Source organism: Scyliorhinus torazame, chromosome 12 (genome assembly GCF_047496885.1).
Source record: "Scyliorhinus torazame isolate Kashiwa2021f chromosome 12, sScyTor2.1, whole genome shotgun sequence".
In the NCBI taxonomy this organism is placed as follows: domain Eukaryota; kingdom Metazoa; phylum Chordata; class Chondrichthyes; order Carcharhiniformes; family Scyliorhinidae; genus Scyliorhinus; species Scyliorhinus torazame.
The window spans coordinates 203,403,074-203,420,686 of NC_092718.1; the positions used below are offsets into that span (position 1 = coordinate 203,403,074).

The 17,613-nt window shown below is 45.1% G+C and overlaps 1 protein-coding gene across 2 annotated transcripts; it reads left to right on the top strand.

The window, feature by feature from the left end:
- The first annotated feature begins 47 nt into the window (after nucleotides 1-47).
- On the top strand, nucleotides 48-14,077 carry exo5 (exonuclease 5). Of its 2 annotated transcripts, XM_072469725.1 has the most exons (6): nucleotides 48-254; nucleotides 5,967-6,063; nucleotides 6,802-7,067; nucleotides 8,467-8,571; nucleotides 10,076-10,248; nucleotides 12,878-14,077. In XM_072469725.1, the coding sequence occupies exons 1-6, from the start codon at nucleotides 191-193 to the stop codon at nucleotides 13,343-13,345; spliced, it is 1,173 nt and encodes a 390-aa protein (XP_072325826.1). In that variant the 5' UTR covers nucleotides 48-190; the 3' UTR covers nucleotides 13,346-14,077. The 2 variants fall into 2 exon arrangements, with proteins under 2 accessions (XP_072325826.1, XP_072325825.1); XM_072469724.1 differs by lacking the exon at nucleotides 5,967-6,063 and having other exon boundaries at nucleotides 50-259.
- The last annotated feature ends 3,536 nt before the right edge of the window (nucleotides 14,078-17,613 follow it).

Genomic DNA, 17,613 nt, shown 5'->3' on the forward strand with positions numbered 1-17,613 from the left:
ACCCAACCCTCGGCCGGAAGTAGTCGGGGGGGCGGCTGAAAGGGCCGGATCCCAAAGCTAGGCCGGAAGTCGGGTGCGGACGGTAGATGGGGGATGGATCCCAACCCTCGGTCGGAAGTAGTCGGAGGGCGACCAAAGGAGCGGCCTCCTCCTCCTCCCCCACCAACCCTCGGCCGGAAGTTGAACGGGGATGGTGGAGCGGGAGCTTAGCGATGAGGAGCTGCTCTCACTGGACCTGGGATTGTTTTGCACTGGTGATGTACATGATAATAATGATAATCTTTATTATTGTCACAAGTAGGCTTACATTAACACTGCAATGACGTTACTGTGAAAATCCACATGCCACATAATTTGTTTTTAAATTTTTCAGAGTACCTAATTCATTTTTCCAATTAAGGGACAATTTAGTGAGGCCAATCCACCTAGCCTGGACATATTTGGGTTGTGGGGGTGAAACCCACGCGGACACGGTGAGAATGTGCAAACTCCACACGGGCAGTGACCCGGGGCCGGGATCGAACCTGGGACCTCGGAACTGTTAGGCAGCAGTGCTAACCACTGTGCCACCATGCTGTCCCCCCCCCCCCTTAGTCACATTTTAAAAAAATATATATTTATTGAAAATTTTTTCCAAACAACAATTTTTCCCCTCTTACAAAGCAAACGTAACAATAATGACATTTTTAACAATACACAAATAACAAAACCCCATTATCTTTTGACATATACTAAACTAAACCCCCCCCCTCTCCCCCCTGGGTTGCTGCTGCTGGTCATCTGTCTTCCCTCTAATGTTCCCCTAGGTAGTCGAGAAATGGCTGCCAACACCTGGTGAACCCTTGAGCCGACCCTCTCAGGGCAAACTTTATCTGCTCCAATTTAATGAACCCCGCCATATCATTTACCCAAGCCTCCAGTCCGGGGGGTTTCGCCTCCTTCCACATAAGTAGGATCCTGCACCGGGCTACTAGGGACGCAAAAGCCACAACGTCGGCCTCTTTCGCCTCCTGCACTCCCGGCTCATCCGCAACTCCAAATAGAGCTAACCCCCAGCCTGGTTTGACCCGGGCCTTCACCACCTTCAAAATCACTCCCGTCACTCCCTTCCAATAACCTTCCAGTGCCGGGCACGCCCAAAACATATGTGTGTGGTTTGCCGGGCTCCCGCCACACCTCCCACATCTGTCCTCCACTCCAAAGAACCTGCTCAATCTTGCTCCCGTTATGTGTGCTCTATGTAGCCCCTTAAATTGAATCAGGCTAAGCCTGGCGCGTGAGGAAGAGGAATTTACCCTGCTTAGGGCATCAGCCCACATACCCTCCTCTATCTCCTCCCCTAGTTCTTCTTCCCACTTTACTTTTAGTTCGCCCACCGATTCCTCCCCCTCTTCCCTCATCTCTCGGTATATCTCTAACACCTTGCCCTCTCCGACCCACACCCCTGAAAGCACTCTCCTGAATCCCCTGTGTCGGGAGCAACGGAAATTCCCTCACCTGTTGTCTAGTAAACGCCCTCACCTGCATATATCTCAAGAAATTTCCCCGGGGTAACCCATACTTTTCCTCTAATGCTCCCAAGCTCGCAAAAGTCCCATCTATAAATAAATCTCCCACCCTCCTAATTCCCAACTGGTGCCAGCTCTGAAATCCTCCATCCATTCTTCCTGGGGCGAACCTATGGTTGTTCCTGATTGGGGACCCCACCAGGGCTCCCCGTACCCCTCTCTGTCGCCTCCACTGTCCCCAGATATTCAATGTTGCCGCCACCACCGGATTCGTGGTAAACTTTTTAGGTGAGAACGGTAGCGGCGCCGTCACCAGCGCCTCTAAACTCGTCCCTTTACAGGACTTTCTCTCCAGTCTTTTCCACGCCGCTCCCTCACCCTCCATCATCCATTTACGTATCATTGCCACATTGGCGGCCCGATAGTAATCGCCCAAGTTCGGTAGTGCCAATCCTCCTCTGTCCCTACTACGCTGAAGGAACCCCCTCCTTACTCTCGGAACTTTCCCTGCCCACACGAAGCTCATTATGCTCCTGTCTATTTTATTAAAAAAGGTCTTAGTGATTAGTATAGGGAGACATTGAAATACAAATAAGAACCTCGGGAGGACCATCATCTTGATTGCTTGCACCCTGCCCGCAGCGACAGAGGCTGCATGTCCCACTTCTTGAAGTCCTCCTCCATTTGTTCTACCAGCCGTGTCAGATTAAGTCTGTGCAAGGTTCCCCAGCTCCTAGCGATCTGAATCCCCAGGTATCGGAAGTTTCTTTCCACTTTCCTTAGAGGCAAGCCTTCTATCTCTCTACTCTGGTCCCCTGGATGTATCACAAATAATTCACTCTTCCCCATGTTTAGCCTATATCCCGAGAAATCCCCGAACCCCCTCAAAATTCGCATAACCTCTATCATCCCCCCCCGCTGGGTCCGACACGTATAACAATAGGTCATCTGCGTATAACGAGACTCGGTGTTCTTCTCCCCCTCTAATCACCCCTCTCCATTTCCTGGAGTCTCTCAACGCCATGGCCAGAGGTTCAATTGCCAACGCGAACAACAATGGAGACAGCGGGCATCCCTGTCTTGTTCCCCTATATAGTCGGAAATATTCCGATCTTTGTCGACCTGTAACTACACTTGCCGTTGTAGCCCCATAAAGAAGTCTAACCCAGCTAATAAACCCGTTCCCGAACCCAAACCTCCTTAACACTTCCCATAAATACTCCCACTCCACCCTATCAAATGCCTTCTCTGCATCCATTGCTGCCACTATCTCTGCCTCCCCCTCCACTGGGGGCATCAATATCACCCCTAATAGTCGTTGCACATTAACATTCAGTTGTCTCCCTTTTACGAACCCTGCCTGGTCTTCGTGCACCACCCCGGGACACAGTCCCCTATCCTCAATGCCAGTACCTTTGCCAGCAATTTGGTGTCCACGTTCAATAGTGAAATAGGTCTATAGGACCCGCACTGCAACGGATCTTTATCCCTCTTCAAAATTAGCGATATCGTCGCCTCCGACATCGTCGGGGGTAGAGTCCCCCCTTCCCTGGCCTCATTGAACGTCCTCACCATCAACGGGGCCAACAAGTCCGCATATTTTCTGTAATACCCCTTAGCCACATTATTAACACGTTACCCTTGGATGAGCCATTACACGGTGCGCCCACCTTCGGGAGCAGTGACTCGGTCAGAAGGCTTTGTGGGTCCAAGTCCCGCTGTCAGACCTGGGTGCAGAAATCTGGGTGGCCTCTCCTGGTGCAGTAAAATAACAACGTTCTGGAAAGCTTAAGCAGGTGTGGAAGCATCTTGCGGGGGCGGGGTGGGAGAGAGAGGAACAGAGTTAACGTTTCTAGTTTGGTATAGCTCCTTCAGGACCCCAGATGTCCCAGTGTGGTGTTGTGGGGGTGCTGCACTGTCGGGGGTGTTGTCTTTCGGACAAGATGGTGCATAAGCCGAGGCTCTGTTTGCCCTATCCAGTGGATGTTAAAGATCGTACGGCACTATTTTCGAAGAAGATGAGGGGAATTCTCCCTTGTGTCCTGACCTGGATTCCACTATCCGCAGCATCTATATTAGAATCATAGAATCCCTAAGTGCAGAAGGAGGCCATTTGGCCCATCGGGCTTGCATCGACCCTCTGAAAGAGTGCCCTACTTAGGTTCCCTCCCTATCCCCATAACTCCACCTAACCTGGACATCTTTTAAGGGGCAATTTATCATTGCCATCCATCTAACTTGCACATCTTTGGACTGTGGGAGGAAACCGGAGTACCCTGAGGAAACCCACGCAGACACTGGGCAAACATGCGAACTCCACACAGTCACCCACGGCCAGAATTGAACTCGGGTCCCTGGCACTGGGGTGACAGTGCTAACCAGTGTGCCATCCTGTTACCATTATCCGGCCATTGTCACATTACTGTTTTAGAGCTGTCTGTAGCAAATTGGCTGTTGCTCTTTCTACATTACTATAGTGATTATTGTTTAAAGGTATTTCTTCACCTGTAAAATGCTTTAGGATGTCCTGAAGTTGTGAAAGATGATGCCTGGATGCCAGTCTTTCATTTAGGAATAGGCAAGTTCTCCGTAACCTGACCAACTTTCTTTTCACAACTAACCACCAAAACAGAAAATGGCCCTAGCGTAGAAAATGCTGGAAACATTCAACAGGTCTGGCAGCACCTGTCGAGAAAGAAACAAGTTAACATTTCAGGTCTGATTTAGTTTTGATGGAAGGTCACAGAGATCAAATGTTAATTGTTTTTTCACAGGTGGCGCCAAACATGCCGAGTATTTCCGGCATTTTCCGTTTCTGGCATTTCCTAATTTCTATTTTAACTGACATGGGAAAACCACACGCAATCCTGACTTGGAATTATATCGCCATTTCTTCACTGATGTTGTGTCAAAATCCGGAAACTCCCTCCCAGGCAGCACATGGCCTGCAGCGGTTGAAGAAGGTGTACAAATCGGGATGGGGGCAACAAATGCTGGTCGAGCCATTGCCATATTGGGATTTGTTGTGTCCAAATTAATCACCACATTTATCTACTAAACAACAGTAACTTCAATTACTGAAGTAATTCCGAGTCTGTTTTGGGAGATACTGATGTTAAGTTACTATATAACTGCAGGTTCTTTTTAAACAACCATCTTTTGACTAAAGGTTTGTTGTTCGTCCTAAGTCGTCTTTATAATTCACCATTTGGGATTTATTTTTTGAGCATGAAAAATGTTAGTTAAGTACGAGATGCGTCAAAAAAATATATAATAGTTTGGATTCAACAGGTCATTCGTTTTCCCTGCATGTGTTGCTGAGTTCCCTGAATGCTAGTTGCCCACCAGCATGTTGGCGAAGTATAATCTTTCTACATTCAATGTGTCAGCATCAGTTGAGCAGTGAATTGGGGTTGCTCAGTGGGTAGCTCTCCTGTCTCTGAGCCAGAAGGGCCCGGGTTCAAGTCCGGGACTTGTGGAAGAAAACCCAGCCCCTGGTGCAGGTAAACCAGCGTGTATCAGGGCTGGTCCTCGGCCTGGATAAATTGTGGGGGGGGGGGTGTTAGCAGCAGGAAAGGCGTTTGGCTTACTGAATAGACTTGGTGAATATTGATGATTTATCATCTGATAAAGTGTTTGGATTTTCCCTCTCATTAAACCCACAGTAAATCCTGTTTAGTCAAACTGGCATCCACCTATGTGCACTTTTACTTGTTATTCCCCCCTCCCCCTCACTCCCATCCTAACATGATGCTTAACGCGGCTCCAGTTGTGATCAGCTGGCCCGAGATTCAGCCATTCCATGGAAACATGCAGGAGGGAAGATGCGTATGATAGTTACTGTACCTTGATACCGAGATGCCTCGAATTGGGAAATCGCCACACATTTGCAAGGAGAGAAGAAGGCAGACTGGCATTTACCTAGTACCTCGGGGAGCTCTCAATGCACCTCAGAGCCACTGAAGTGCTTTTGAAATGTCAGTGTTATAATGTAGGGAAGCATAGCAACCAATGTGCATACAGCAGTTTCCACAAACAGCAATGAGACAAATGTCCTGACCATCTGCTTTAGTGGTGTTGATTGGGGAATAAATGCTGGCCAAGTGGGAGGATACTGGAATAATCTTTGCAAAAACAATTGGCAGCACGGAGTGCAATTAAAGTTGCCACATTATTGATCAACAGGACTACCCAATTGGCATTAAACTTTGTGCATTATGCTGCCTGTGTTAGGTGGTTGTACTCTGGAATGAGAGTGCAGTTACTTGTCTGTGTGAGATTATAATGGCAGAGATCTGATGCAGTTTTGTCATTTGTTTCGTAGACAGCTTGGGTGCTGGGAATAATTTGTTTTCTAGTTTAGAACCACTGAAATTTTAAATTCATTTGAAAAGAATGTAGAGAGAGAGGTTTACAGATATATATCCAATGACCTATTGCCTCATTGCTGAATCATAGAAAGGCCTGAACCGTGCGAAGGAAGCAATGGCCACAATTCAAGCAGATCTGCTGAATCATCTTGTACAGACCAAGGAACAGCCAAAGCCACTTGTAGGTAATTTTAAGGATTTAATACTCTATGTAATATTGCAGCTAATCTTTGCAGTACAAAAGTCTTGATCTGGAGGTCTGAACTAAAAACAAAGTGCTGGAAAAACTCAGCAGGTCAGACAGCATCTGTGGAGGGAGAGACAGAATTAACGTTCGAGTTTGTACGAAACTCTGGAACTGAAGAGTGATAGAATGTGATAGGTTTAATGCTGTTGAAAAGGGTTCGGGTGGAACAAAGGGATGTGCTAGAGGGTGGGAGAGATTAAATTACAAAGATGTAATGGAACAAAATGCAAAGGAAGTAGTAGTAAAGAACAAAGCATTGCTTTTCGTGGTTTGGAGGTGTGTGTTCGATTGCAGTTCAGTGGTTTTTATGACTGAATATTTCACCATGCAATTTATTTATCCCGAAGGCTTGTTCTGGCAATTTTAAAATTGTTATTGATGAAGGGGCCCCTTCTAAACACGAATACTGCTCATCGGAATCTTTTTATCCTTGTGGAGTGAAATTATTATTTTGGAGGCAAACAACTTCGGGTTTAACAAGCCACTATTTAAAATCCATTCCCTGTAATTGCATCAAAGCCACAGGCTGCCCTGGTTTAGATAGTGGGTCATTAATTACAGGCGTTTCCCGCTTTATCATTAAACGGAGAAATTGATGCCGAGCTTTTCTTTGCTTAACTTTCTTCTGTCTCCTGTAATTGGAAAATAAATTGGCAAACAACCTTTTTCCTCCCAGTGGAAACGAGCAATCTTCCAGTCGGCCGAACGTGTCGGAGCAGGAAAGTGAGCCACCCAATGAGGGCAACGGCAGCAAAAGGAGAAAGCGGGACGGAAGGATCCCGCTGGAGCGGTTCGGCTGGAAGTACCTGAGTGTCACCAACCTGAGCCAGCAGGCTTGGTGCGAGCAGCAAGTGGTTTATGGGATGGAACTACCACACATTCAACAGCTCCGGGAAGAAGTTCCAGTTGTGAGAGCTGGCAGCTGTCTGCACCTGGCGAGAGGTATCTCATCACATCAGAATGAAATGTTGCTTGTGGCCCAGCGTCACGGTGATATCGGCAGAAACCCCATGGTACTAAGGTGCAGATCTGTGTGAGACTCTATCGCAGTGAATAATTGAACTGTCAAGTAGTGACACCTTTAAGGAGAAGGGAAGCGAGCACACGAAGGAGACGGGAGACGGGAATAGAGTATTTAGATGAGGAAAGTTGGGAGGAGGCTCAAATGGAGCATAAATATTCACTGGCTGTGCATCATATCCAATGCAATGCTAAGTGGTACTTTTTAGATTACAGTCCCCTTTGGGAAACCTGTAAGCAGGAATAAAGTGCTTCCCACAAAGCGAAAAAATAAACTAGTAAGGGCAAATGTCATTAATGCACAGCTCCTAAAAGCCAGTGCAAAAGCACCCCATTGACATATTGTCTGTATTTTTCCATCCCTGCCCCACTCGGGGTCGCCAGGAGAGTCAATAAAGGAACATAATCACTTCAGAAATTGGAATGGGGGAGAATTAAAGTGTTCTTGTACGTCCAGGCCAATAAAATGTCGACTTTCACCCGCACCATTAAATTGTTGGCAGTTGACATTTTTTAAAGAAAAATCAAGCTCCACAAATATGCTCTCCACGTTTGCAAGTGTCACTTTTAATTCCCAATTCTGAGTTTAAAAGGTCTTGTGGTCTGTGCTCAACAGGTATCTTAATCTTATAAACATGTACCAATCAGTATTACCACCAAGTTCAAAGACTGCTGAAGCATTGACTCCGTACCCTCACTGGATCAACAGTGAAGACAAGAATATTCCTAAATAGTAGCTGGAGTCGTGTGCTCTCTTGCCCTCCCAGTAGTTTCCTACATAGTTTTGTATTTTTGTGTTTCTATTTTCTCTCCTTTCTGCTCTTCTTTTGAAGGCACTAACGTTCTATTGGTCCAGTACCTCATCCGTGACCATGTTCGCTTCCAAGCTGAGATAGTTAGTATTGGCTTGTGACTTGTTTGTGAGTTGCATCACAGCCAAATCCAATGCTATCCGCACATGCTTATTTTCCTGCCTGTTTTGTCGTTGGTAATCTAACCATACATTTATTTTATTATCTTTTCACTGATATCTTGGAAAATACAAGACTGCTGTTGAGGTTTAATTGAACTCCTCACAGTAGTTTAAGAACCAGGACTGCTTCATTGCTGAATGAAGCGGGCTGGGATTGAAATCCCTGCCTTTAAAGCAGGTATATTTCAAACTTCCAGTGCCAGACTCAAAGTCTCCCATACCTGCCCAGTTTAATTCACACGTGAATGGCAAGTCTGTTGCATATTGTGTACATAGTGTTGAGGGCCGTGTACATAGTGTTGAGGGCCATGTACTGATGGAACTGTATTTCTGCCTCTTCTGTTTTAGAGTTGGAGGTCCATGACATTGTCCCGATAAATGTAGAGAGCCGGGAAGATAGCTGGGCTGTGAAGATTCTCAATCTTCTCTCAATGATCCCGTTCTTGCAAGCAGGTATGTAAAAAGCACTGGCAGATAGGAGATTGCCTTTCTCCATAAAATATTTGAATATGTTCAACACTTTTCTTCTTTTTGCCGCAAAGCATCTCTGGCTCCTTCAGCTAGGAAATTTACTTTCGACGTTTTTACAGCAGAATTATGGTGAGAAGAAGGCCATTCGGCCCATTGTATCTGCACCGGCTCTCCAAATGAACATTATGACTTAGTTCCATTCCCCTGCACATTGTTTCTATTCAAATAATCATCCAATGCCCTCTTAAATGCCTTGATTGAACCTGCCTCAAGCATATTTCCAGGCAGTTCATTCCAGACTTGAACCATTCGTTGTGTGAAAATGTTTTTCCCCACATCACATTTGCTTCTTTTGCAAATCAATTTAAACCTGTGCCCTCTCCTTGATCCTTTTACAAGCGGGAAGTTTCTCCTTATCTATTCCGGCCAGCCCCTTCACGATTTTGAACACCTCTATCAAATCTCCTCTCAAGCTTCTCTTCTCCAAGGAGAACAGTCCCAACCTCTCCGATCTATCCTCATAACTGAAGTTTCTCATTCTTGGAACCATTCTTGTAAACTTCTTTTGTACTCTCTCCAGTGCATTCACATCCTTCCTCGAGTGTGGTGTCCAGAACTGTACACAATAAACGAGCTGAGGTCTCATAAGTTCAACATAACCTTCTTGTTCTTGTACCTTATTAATAAATCCCAGAATACTATATGCTTTATTGGATTCTCCCTCCACCTGCCCTGCCGCATGCAATGATCTATGCACAAATACACCCAGGTTCCTCTGCTCCTGCACCCACTTACAAAATTGTACTCCTATTTTATATTGGGGGAAGGTAGTGGTGTGGTGGTATTGTCACTGGACTAGTGTTCCAGAGACCCAGGGTAATGCTCTGGGGACCTGGGTTTGAATCCCACCATGGCAATTGGTGGAATTTGAATTAAATTAAAACAATCTGGAATTAAAAGTCTCGTGATGACCATGAAACCATTGTCAATTGTCGTAAAAACCCATCTGGTTCACTGATGTCCTTTAAGGGAGGAAATCTGCCGTCCTTACCCGGTCCCTTCATGTTTTTTCCTACCAAAATGCATCACCTCAGACATCTTTGAATTGAACTTCATCTGCCACCTATCTGCCCACTCCACCAACTTGTCTCTGCTCTTTTTGAAGTTCTACACAGTCTTCGCCACGGTTTAGAATGTTTCCAAGTTTGGGATCATCACAATTTGCCTGACTAACTGGATGTAGAGTGACTTTTTAAAAAAGAAATTGCCGTGTTGGCTTTTTCGGAATGTGGCAAGCTTCGCCGTGGCGAGAGGGGCCATCTACACATTCAGCTCCGAACAGTTTGAATCTAGGTGGCAGGCAGTCGGTTTTGAATGAAGGGCCGGATAACTTTCGAGCTGCCTGCTTGAATAGTGAATGACGTTGTGGCTGACCATTCAGCTGTACAGTATGTCTAAAGAAGTGACATGGTTGTGCATTGTACAGGAGAGCACGTGCGAGAGCTGCCAGTGTTTGGAGAGCTGGAGGGGATATTGGTGGTTGGTGTTGTTGATGAACTGCGCTATAATTCCAAAGGGGAACTGGAATTGCGTGAACTGAAAACTCGTAGGCAGCGAACATTTCCCAGTGCAGCCCAAAAAAAGAGTCATCACTTGCAAGTAAGTGGCCGGAGAGAGAATCATTTGAAAATCAGTTTTCACTGACTCACTTATTAAACTATTGACATTAAACTTATTAAACTATTGACATTAAACCATCGCATAATATTTCCTACCATTTGGAACAAAAAAGACTGGTCATTCCCAAACCTCGTTGGATGAACATTGCCTGTTGTATTGGTAAAGTGTATACCATGGATTACATTTAGTACCACCTCACAGCAGGGTCATATGTATGTAACACTAACTCTACAGTCCAACAATGTCCATGGAGCCTTTGCACTTCAGTGTATATTTGAAGTTGATATTGTGGGAGTATTTTCACGGGACTTTTCTCTCTGGCTTATTTGGCAGCTTTCTCACCTCTGGATTGGAGGTTCAGACCTCCCATCAGGACTCGAATCCACAGACAGGTCCAGTACACGGCCGACTACTACTGGAGGTACCATCAGATGAGGTGTCAAACTTAACTGAAGTGCTGTCTGTAAGGATCAGTAGTTCAGTTGGACATTAACAATCTTGGAGCTTCCTGAAAAACATTTTCCCCTTCTTGTTCTGTTTTCAGCCAGTGCTCAAACATTTTTGGTTGAAGGACCCCTTTTCCCAATGTATTAATAATTACGGTCTGCCTAGGACATCTTGCTTGCAAACATCAGTGAGATGGATGTGCCTACTTAAGTATTTAAAAAATAGTTCCCTCTCTTGGGCAACGCTGCACTCATCTGATGCCTCTCAGCCGTCTTGGTAACCGCAGGTCTAGCTCATGAACTTGGTGCCACACTCCGTGCCTGTCCATTGGTGAAACAACCAGCCCTTCCTGCATGGCACGTGTGGGCTCTGCACTCCGCTCCAGCTTCCTGTCTTACACCAAGTGTCTGATTGACACTTGCTTGCGGATTCCCTGGAATCTACTAGACCCCAGCTTGAAATGCACAGTATTATATTACTGGGGGAGGGGGGGGGGGGGGCGGGGGGAGGCACGGTAGCACAGTGGTTATCACAGTCGCTTCACAGCTCCAGGGTCCCAGGTTCGATTCCCGGCTTGGGTCATTGTCTGTGTGGAGTCTGCACGCTCTCCCTGTGTCTGCGTGGGTTTCCTCCGGGTGCTCCGGTTTCCTCCCACAGTCCAAAGATGTGCAGGTCAGGTGGATTGGCCGTGCTAAATTGCCCTTAGTGTCCAAAAAGGTTAGGTGGGGTTACTGTATTACGGGGATTGGGCGGAGGTGTGGAGTTGGGTAGGGCACTCTTTCTGAGGGCTAGTGCGGCCTCGATGGGCCGAATGGCCTCCTTCTGCTCTGTAGATTCTATGATATCAATCTCTGGAGATTCCCAACGCACCCTTGAAAGTGTCTTCATTTACTTAAATGAGTGTTCGGTAATGTTCTCCAGGTAACAAACAGACAAACTTTGTGAAATGTTTAATGATTAGAAAGTATCCTATTGCTCCCCCCAAAATGAATCTTCAAAAGTGGCATCGCGTCAGACCCCATTTAAAGTTTTTTGATAGTTTGATAAATTCTCTGATCAAGCCATTCTATAACAACAGTGTTTTATTAAATTTGGAGAACCCAATTTTTTTCCCCCCCAATTAAGGGACAATTTAGCGTGGCCAATCCGCCTACCTTGCACATCTTTGGGTTGTGGGGGTGAGACCCATGCAGACTCGGGGATAATGTGCAAACTCCACCTGGACAGTGACCGGGAACCAGGATTGAACCTGGGACCTTGGTGCTGTGAGGCAGCAGTGCTAACCATTGTGCCACCCCTACAGTAGTATTATATATAAAGCACATTATGTTATTTGAATTCTTGAAAGGAAAACAACAAAAATATCTGTATCATGAGGTATTCCTTTATAGGTAACCTTTAACAATGCAGTTCTTACCCTCTAACATCTACCTGCAAAATCTTGTTATCCGACTGTATCTTTCTACTCAGTTTGATAAAACACCACTCAGGAATAATTAATATTCACCGATTAGTTCATAGGACTTGTTGGATTTAAATGATTTGATACTTAAAAATATCAAATTAAAAATAATTGGCTATTGCACACACAACTGAATCATTTTGCGCCATGCATGTATTTGAAATATGTGACTCCGTTTCCCTCTAGGCCTGAAACAATGTAAGTAGTGGTATTGAATCTGACGGCTAGCTGATTGAAATACTACTTGATTTTTGTTAAACTGAACAATATTCCTACCTCGAGCAATGTCCCATTAATGTTTGTAGGACACCGCTGCTGCAGAATTACTGCCGTATTTTTCTACCTAGCAGCTCTAGCACTCTTTAAAATTAAAATGCAGTCCTCAGATGTTTCCATGACAGAACTCCCTATAAATGGCAGTATTTATTTCTTGGTATCGTTGAGTTCTGGTTTAAATCACATTCAGCAAATTAAATGACAAAATGCCTTCGTGCACAATCTTACTGCAGTCCATTTGGGAAGAGGTTATGGGTTGCTGTAAGGTCACGTTTCATGCTTTATAGTCCAGGCACAATCTATGCCACACCACCAGGGAACCAGTGATGATCTCTAGTGTGAAATGAATAGAAAACAGATGTTGGAGTGATCTTGACACTGTGCCACTATCATCTAGTAAAACTAAATCCCTTCTATTACCAGGTTAGTATATACAAACTTCTCTTTGAGGCTATGATCAAAGGCCAACTGAACAAGGACGTCCTCACTCAGCATCTTCACCTACAGACTGAGCAGCCGCTTGGGTCAGAGGTTCTCGTGCATGCTCACAAGGTGGGATTTACCGTAAACACATTTGGCGACCTTCTGGACTTAATGTTGCTAAACCTGACATACGCAGAGATCCTCGACGTTGACACCATGACGATAGAATACTGTCACCAAGCAGATGCCTCTGTGATCGGAACAGAAGTGGTGCCCTTTGAAGAGGAGTGGGTTAAAAGTGAGCTGAAGCATTATTGCTCCTTCTGGAAGGGCCAGAGGGAAGCCAAGGGTGTGGATATTGAGGAGGCGTGGAAATGTCGGTACTGTGACTTTGCAGATATTTGTCAGTGGAGACAGAGTAAATCTGAAGAAGCTACACAAAAGAATCGAGCAAATCAAAGCAAATGAGAATTGTAGCCAACTTGTGGCTTTTAAACAGGGACCATCAAATTCTCATGACTGTAAGCATGCTGCAGGCAGGATACCACACTAGAACACTAACACAGTAATACTGGAGTCCTCTCCATTATGACAGCACACCAATTTCAGTGTGACTCAACCGTCCAAACTGGACAAATATGGTACGATAATGCATTAATGCCTTTCTATTGCCTCACAGTCCTGGAAAGCAGTTTCCGGTTGCACTGAATGATCGCATGTTTGGATGTGAAATGCCTAATTTTACCGATAACTGCTGTTAATTTTTATGGCACTTTGGACAGATGTGACCGCCAGCAGACAAGGTTTGTCCTGAGTCAGTGTCTCCTGCAGCATCTGTTGAAATTGGCCTTTTCTTTTGAAATGGAAACTTTGCCATTCATATTTTTGTACAAGTTTCCGGACCTTAATTAGCTGATGTGAAAGAAAAAGTGCGTTTCCCCAATGCCGTTCACAGCTGTAGGATACCCAACGTGCTTCACAGCCAATGTAGTAATTTTGAAGTGCAGTGACTGTTATAAAGTGGAATCTCATTTTGTTGTGATGTACTGATTGTACTAACTGATGTAAGTGGTGGTCCACCTCGAAGCTTGTCAAAGTTCTCTTATCGGACATCTTTGCTGTCTGTCTATGCACTACAGTGTAAGCATTCTTTTTTTAAAAATATATATTTTATTCAAGTTTTTTGGCCAAACATAACAATACGTAGTGTTTCTTTTACACAACAATGAAGCAATATAAATAACCGTGGCCAGTTTTAAACAAATAAATAAGTAATATATAAACAAAAACAAAAAAAAAACTAAATGGCAACTGCCTTGTCCAAAATAAATACTCTCCAAAAATACAATCCAATATACAATTACATATACCAAATACCTATACATATACAATAACATCCCTGAGAGTCCGTCCGATTCCTCCCCCCCCCCCCCCCACCCTGGGTTGCTGCTGTTGTCTACTTCTTTTCCATTCCCTCTATCTTTCTGTGAGGTAGTCGACGAACGGTTGCCACCGCCTGGTGAACCCCTGAGCCGAACCCCTTAACACAAACTTAATCCGTTCTAACTTTATAAACCCTGCCATATCGTTTATCCAGGTCTCCACACCCGGGGGTTTGGCTTCCTTCCACATTAACAATATCCTGCGCCGGGCTACAAGGGACGCAAAGGCCAACACGTCAGCCTCTCCCGCCTCCTGCACTCCCGGCTCTTCTGCAACCCCAAATATAGCCAACCCCCAGCTTGGTTCGACCCAGACCCCCACCACCTTCGAAAGCACCCTTGCCACCCCCACCCAGAACCCCTGTAGTGCCGGACATGACCAGAACATGTGGGTGTGATTCGCTGGGCCTCTCGAGCATCTCACACACCTATCCTCTACCCCCAAAAATTTACTAAGCCGTGCTCCAGTCATATGCGCCCTGTGTAGCACCTTAAATTGTATCAGGCTTAGCCTGGCACACGAGGACGATGAGTTTACCCTACGTAGGGCATCAGCCCACAGCCCCTCCTCAATCTCCTCCCCCAGTTCTTCTTCCCATTTCCCTTTCAGCTCATCTACCATGATGTCCCCCTCGTCAGCGTAAGCATTCTTAATGATCGTGTCCAGGCTATCCCTTGATAATCACTAAACCATAATTAAAGCTGTAAGGAGGGAGTTTGGAGGAAAAGTAATTCTTTAGCAGCCATTCCACTTTTCAGTCCTTCATCCTCCCCACCTCCCTCTTTCGAAAGCACTGACTGCTTGGTAAGGCTTGGTTCTAGATAGCTCATCTAAGTCGGCATGTTTCACGTGTGAATTGTGACGGAGCAGCGGTATCACGTGTCCACTACGCTTGTTGTCACCCAACATTTACCGGGGTCAACAGAATCGCAGAACCCCCAGTAAATTCTGCCCTTTCTCCCTCGTCTGTATTCAATTGTGGCTCCCCTCCTGCTCTGGCTGAGGTCAGTAAGCACACTCTCAGATTGAATTTAATTTTTTTCTGATGTGGCTGGATAAATTCATTGAGCCATTCTGGAAAATTATCTTGAAGGCAAACTGCTTCGGATACACTCATTGATCTTATTTGATCTTTCAATTGACGCTCGTTTCAGCAGATAGCCGACTCAGAAGATTTACATTGTATATGGTAGGACGATCCTTATGCTCTCTCCCACCACATGTTGGGGCACCAGCAGGTGATGCCATACTATATCAATTTTCACGATTTGAGTTTCCGCCACTGGCCATTTCAAAAGGGGCAGAGAAAAGTTGAAAAAGTGTTGCCCTTGAGCTGCTATTGGGCATCATAGAATTTACAGTGCAAAGGAGGCCATTCGGCCCATTGAGTCTGCACCGGCTCTTGGAATGAGCACCCAACCGTGGGTCAACACCTCCACCCTATCCCCATAACCCAGTAACCCCACCCAACACTTAGGGCAATTTTGGACACGAAGGGCAATTTATCATGGCCAATCCACCTAACCTGCACATCTTTGGACTGCATCTCCCAGTAGCTAGCAGGAGACCTGCACAGAAAGTTCAAGGAGTAAATCATCTGCAAGCAGCCTATGGAAATATGTATAGGAATAAAATAAAACTGGGTTGAGGGGGGGGGGGGGGGGGGGGGGGTTAGATGGGGTGGCTGAGTGGGAGGGGGTGACTTCCAGAGAACCAAGGTTGATCTATCTTGAATGGCAGGTTGAGGCTTTCTAGTTACACAGTAGAACAGTAGCATGTGAATCTTTATAATATGTTCATGCAGAATTTGTGTCCAGTATTGCAAGATAATACAACTATTTATTTTAAATGGCTAAATAGGAATTTCATAGGAAAATATTATCCCGTAGTGTAATTCATTAATATGCTAGACTTTACAATTTTTTTAAGTTTTAAAAATGCCTGAATTGAGTAATTTGGTAAGATAGAATATATAGTCCTTGCTGTAAAGCTCAATGCACTACGCACACATATTGCACTGATAATTTCCTTCATGGTTTCATCCTCTGAACAATCTCTGCTATTATTGTAATGTTTTGTGTCCATTCCTCAATGGTTTCTTTAGTCCAGAGTATTTTAATAATATAATGTATGGCTTAATCTGCACGTGTCATTTTTATAGTCAGAAAATAATAAACACTAATGCCCCTTGTACTTAAAAATGGAATGTTATTTTTCCTGTCTAAAGTGTCAAATGTATTCACAGAGGATTCAAGTACTTGTGAAGTCTGACTCTGCCGAATTCTGTGGTTTTAACAGTATTAGCATGGGCGATATGCTTGTTACATACATTATTTGTCTCACTTTATCTCCGTGTACATGAATGTGACCGGCATCGTTACTTATGCATTCTGGGGGGGTTTATTTCGGAATAAATGTTTGGAATAAAGATAAACTTGTAGCATTTGTGGAAGTCCATTAGCCATTATTTTACCGGGGAGTCAACTCTTTTCAAATGTACATATTGACAGCAGTAGAACTTCACACAGTTGCAGTAATGCATGATCTGGAGATATTGCACTGCACAATCTCAACCTGTGTAATTATTACACAAGGGATGCCAACAGCAATGTCCCTGCCATGCAGTTAGCTGCTAAAATGATGCATCCAATTCGCCAGCTCTACTTAAATGAAATGTCTAGAATCCTGTGGGTGAGTATTACTTTTTTTTTAAATAATATTTTATTGAAAATTTTTGGTCAACCAACACAGTACATTGTGCATCCTTTACACAACATTGTAACAATACAGATAATAATGACCTTTTTAAATTTAAACAAAAACAACAACAAATAAATAAATATTAAATAACAAAAAATAAAAACTAGCCCTAATTGGCAACTGCCTTGTCTCAGGCCACACACCACCACCCCCATCCCTCCCCCCCCCCCCCCCCCCCCCCCCAAGTCCTGGGCCGCTGCTGCTGCCTTCTTTGTTCTCCCCTATCTATCTTTCCGCAAGATATTCGACGAACGGTTGCCACCGCCTAGTAAATCCTTGAGCCGACCCCCTTAGGACGAACTTAATCCGCTCTAACTTTATGAACCCCGCCATATCATTTATCCAGGTCTCCACCCCCGGGGGCTTGGCTTCTTTCCACATTAGCAATATTCTGCGCCGGGCTACTAGGGACGCAAAGGCCAAAACATCGGCCTCTTTCGCCTCCTGCACTCCCGGCTCATGTGCAACCCCAAATATAGCCAACCCCCAGCTTGGTTCGACCCGGACTCCTACTACTTTCGAAAGCACCTTTG

Excerpts from the sequence above, each read along its gene's own strand:
- exo5 (XM_072469724.1), top strand. The coding sequence starts at position 87 with ATGGGGGATGGATCCCAACCCTCGGTCGGAAGTAGTCGGAGGGCGACC. Across the intron at positions 8,572-10,075 it reads GATCCCGTTCTTGCAAGCAG|GAGAGCACGTGCGAGAGCTG; the intron begins GTATGTAAAAAG and ends TGCATTGTACAG. Across the intron at positions 10,249-12,877 it reads AAAAGAGTCATCACTTGCAA|GTTAGTATATACAAACTTCT; the intron begins GTAAGTGGCCGG and ends TTCTATTACCAG.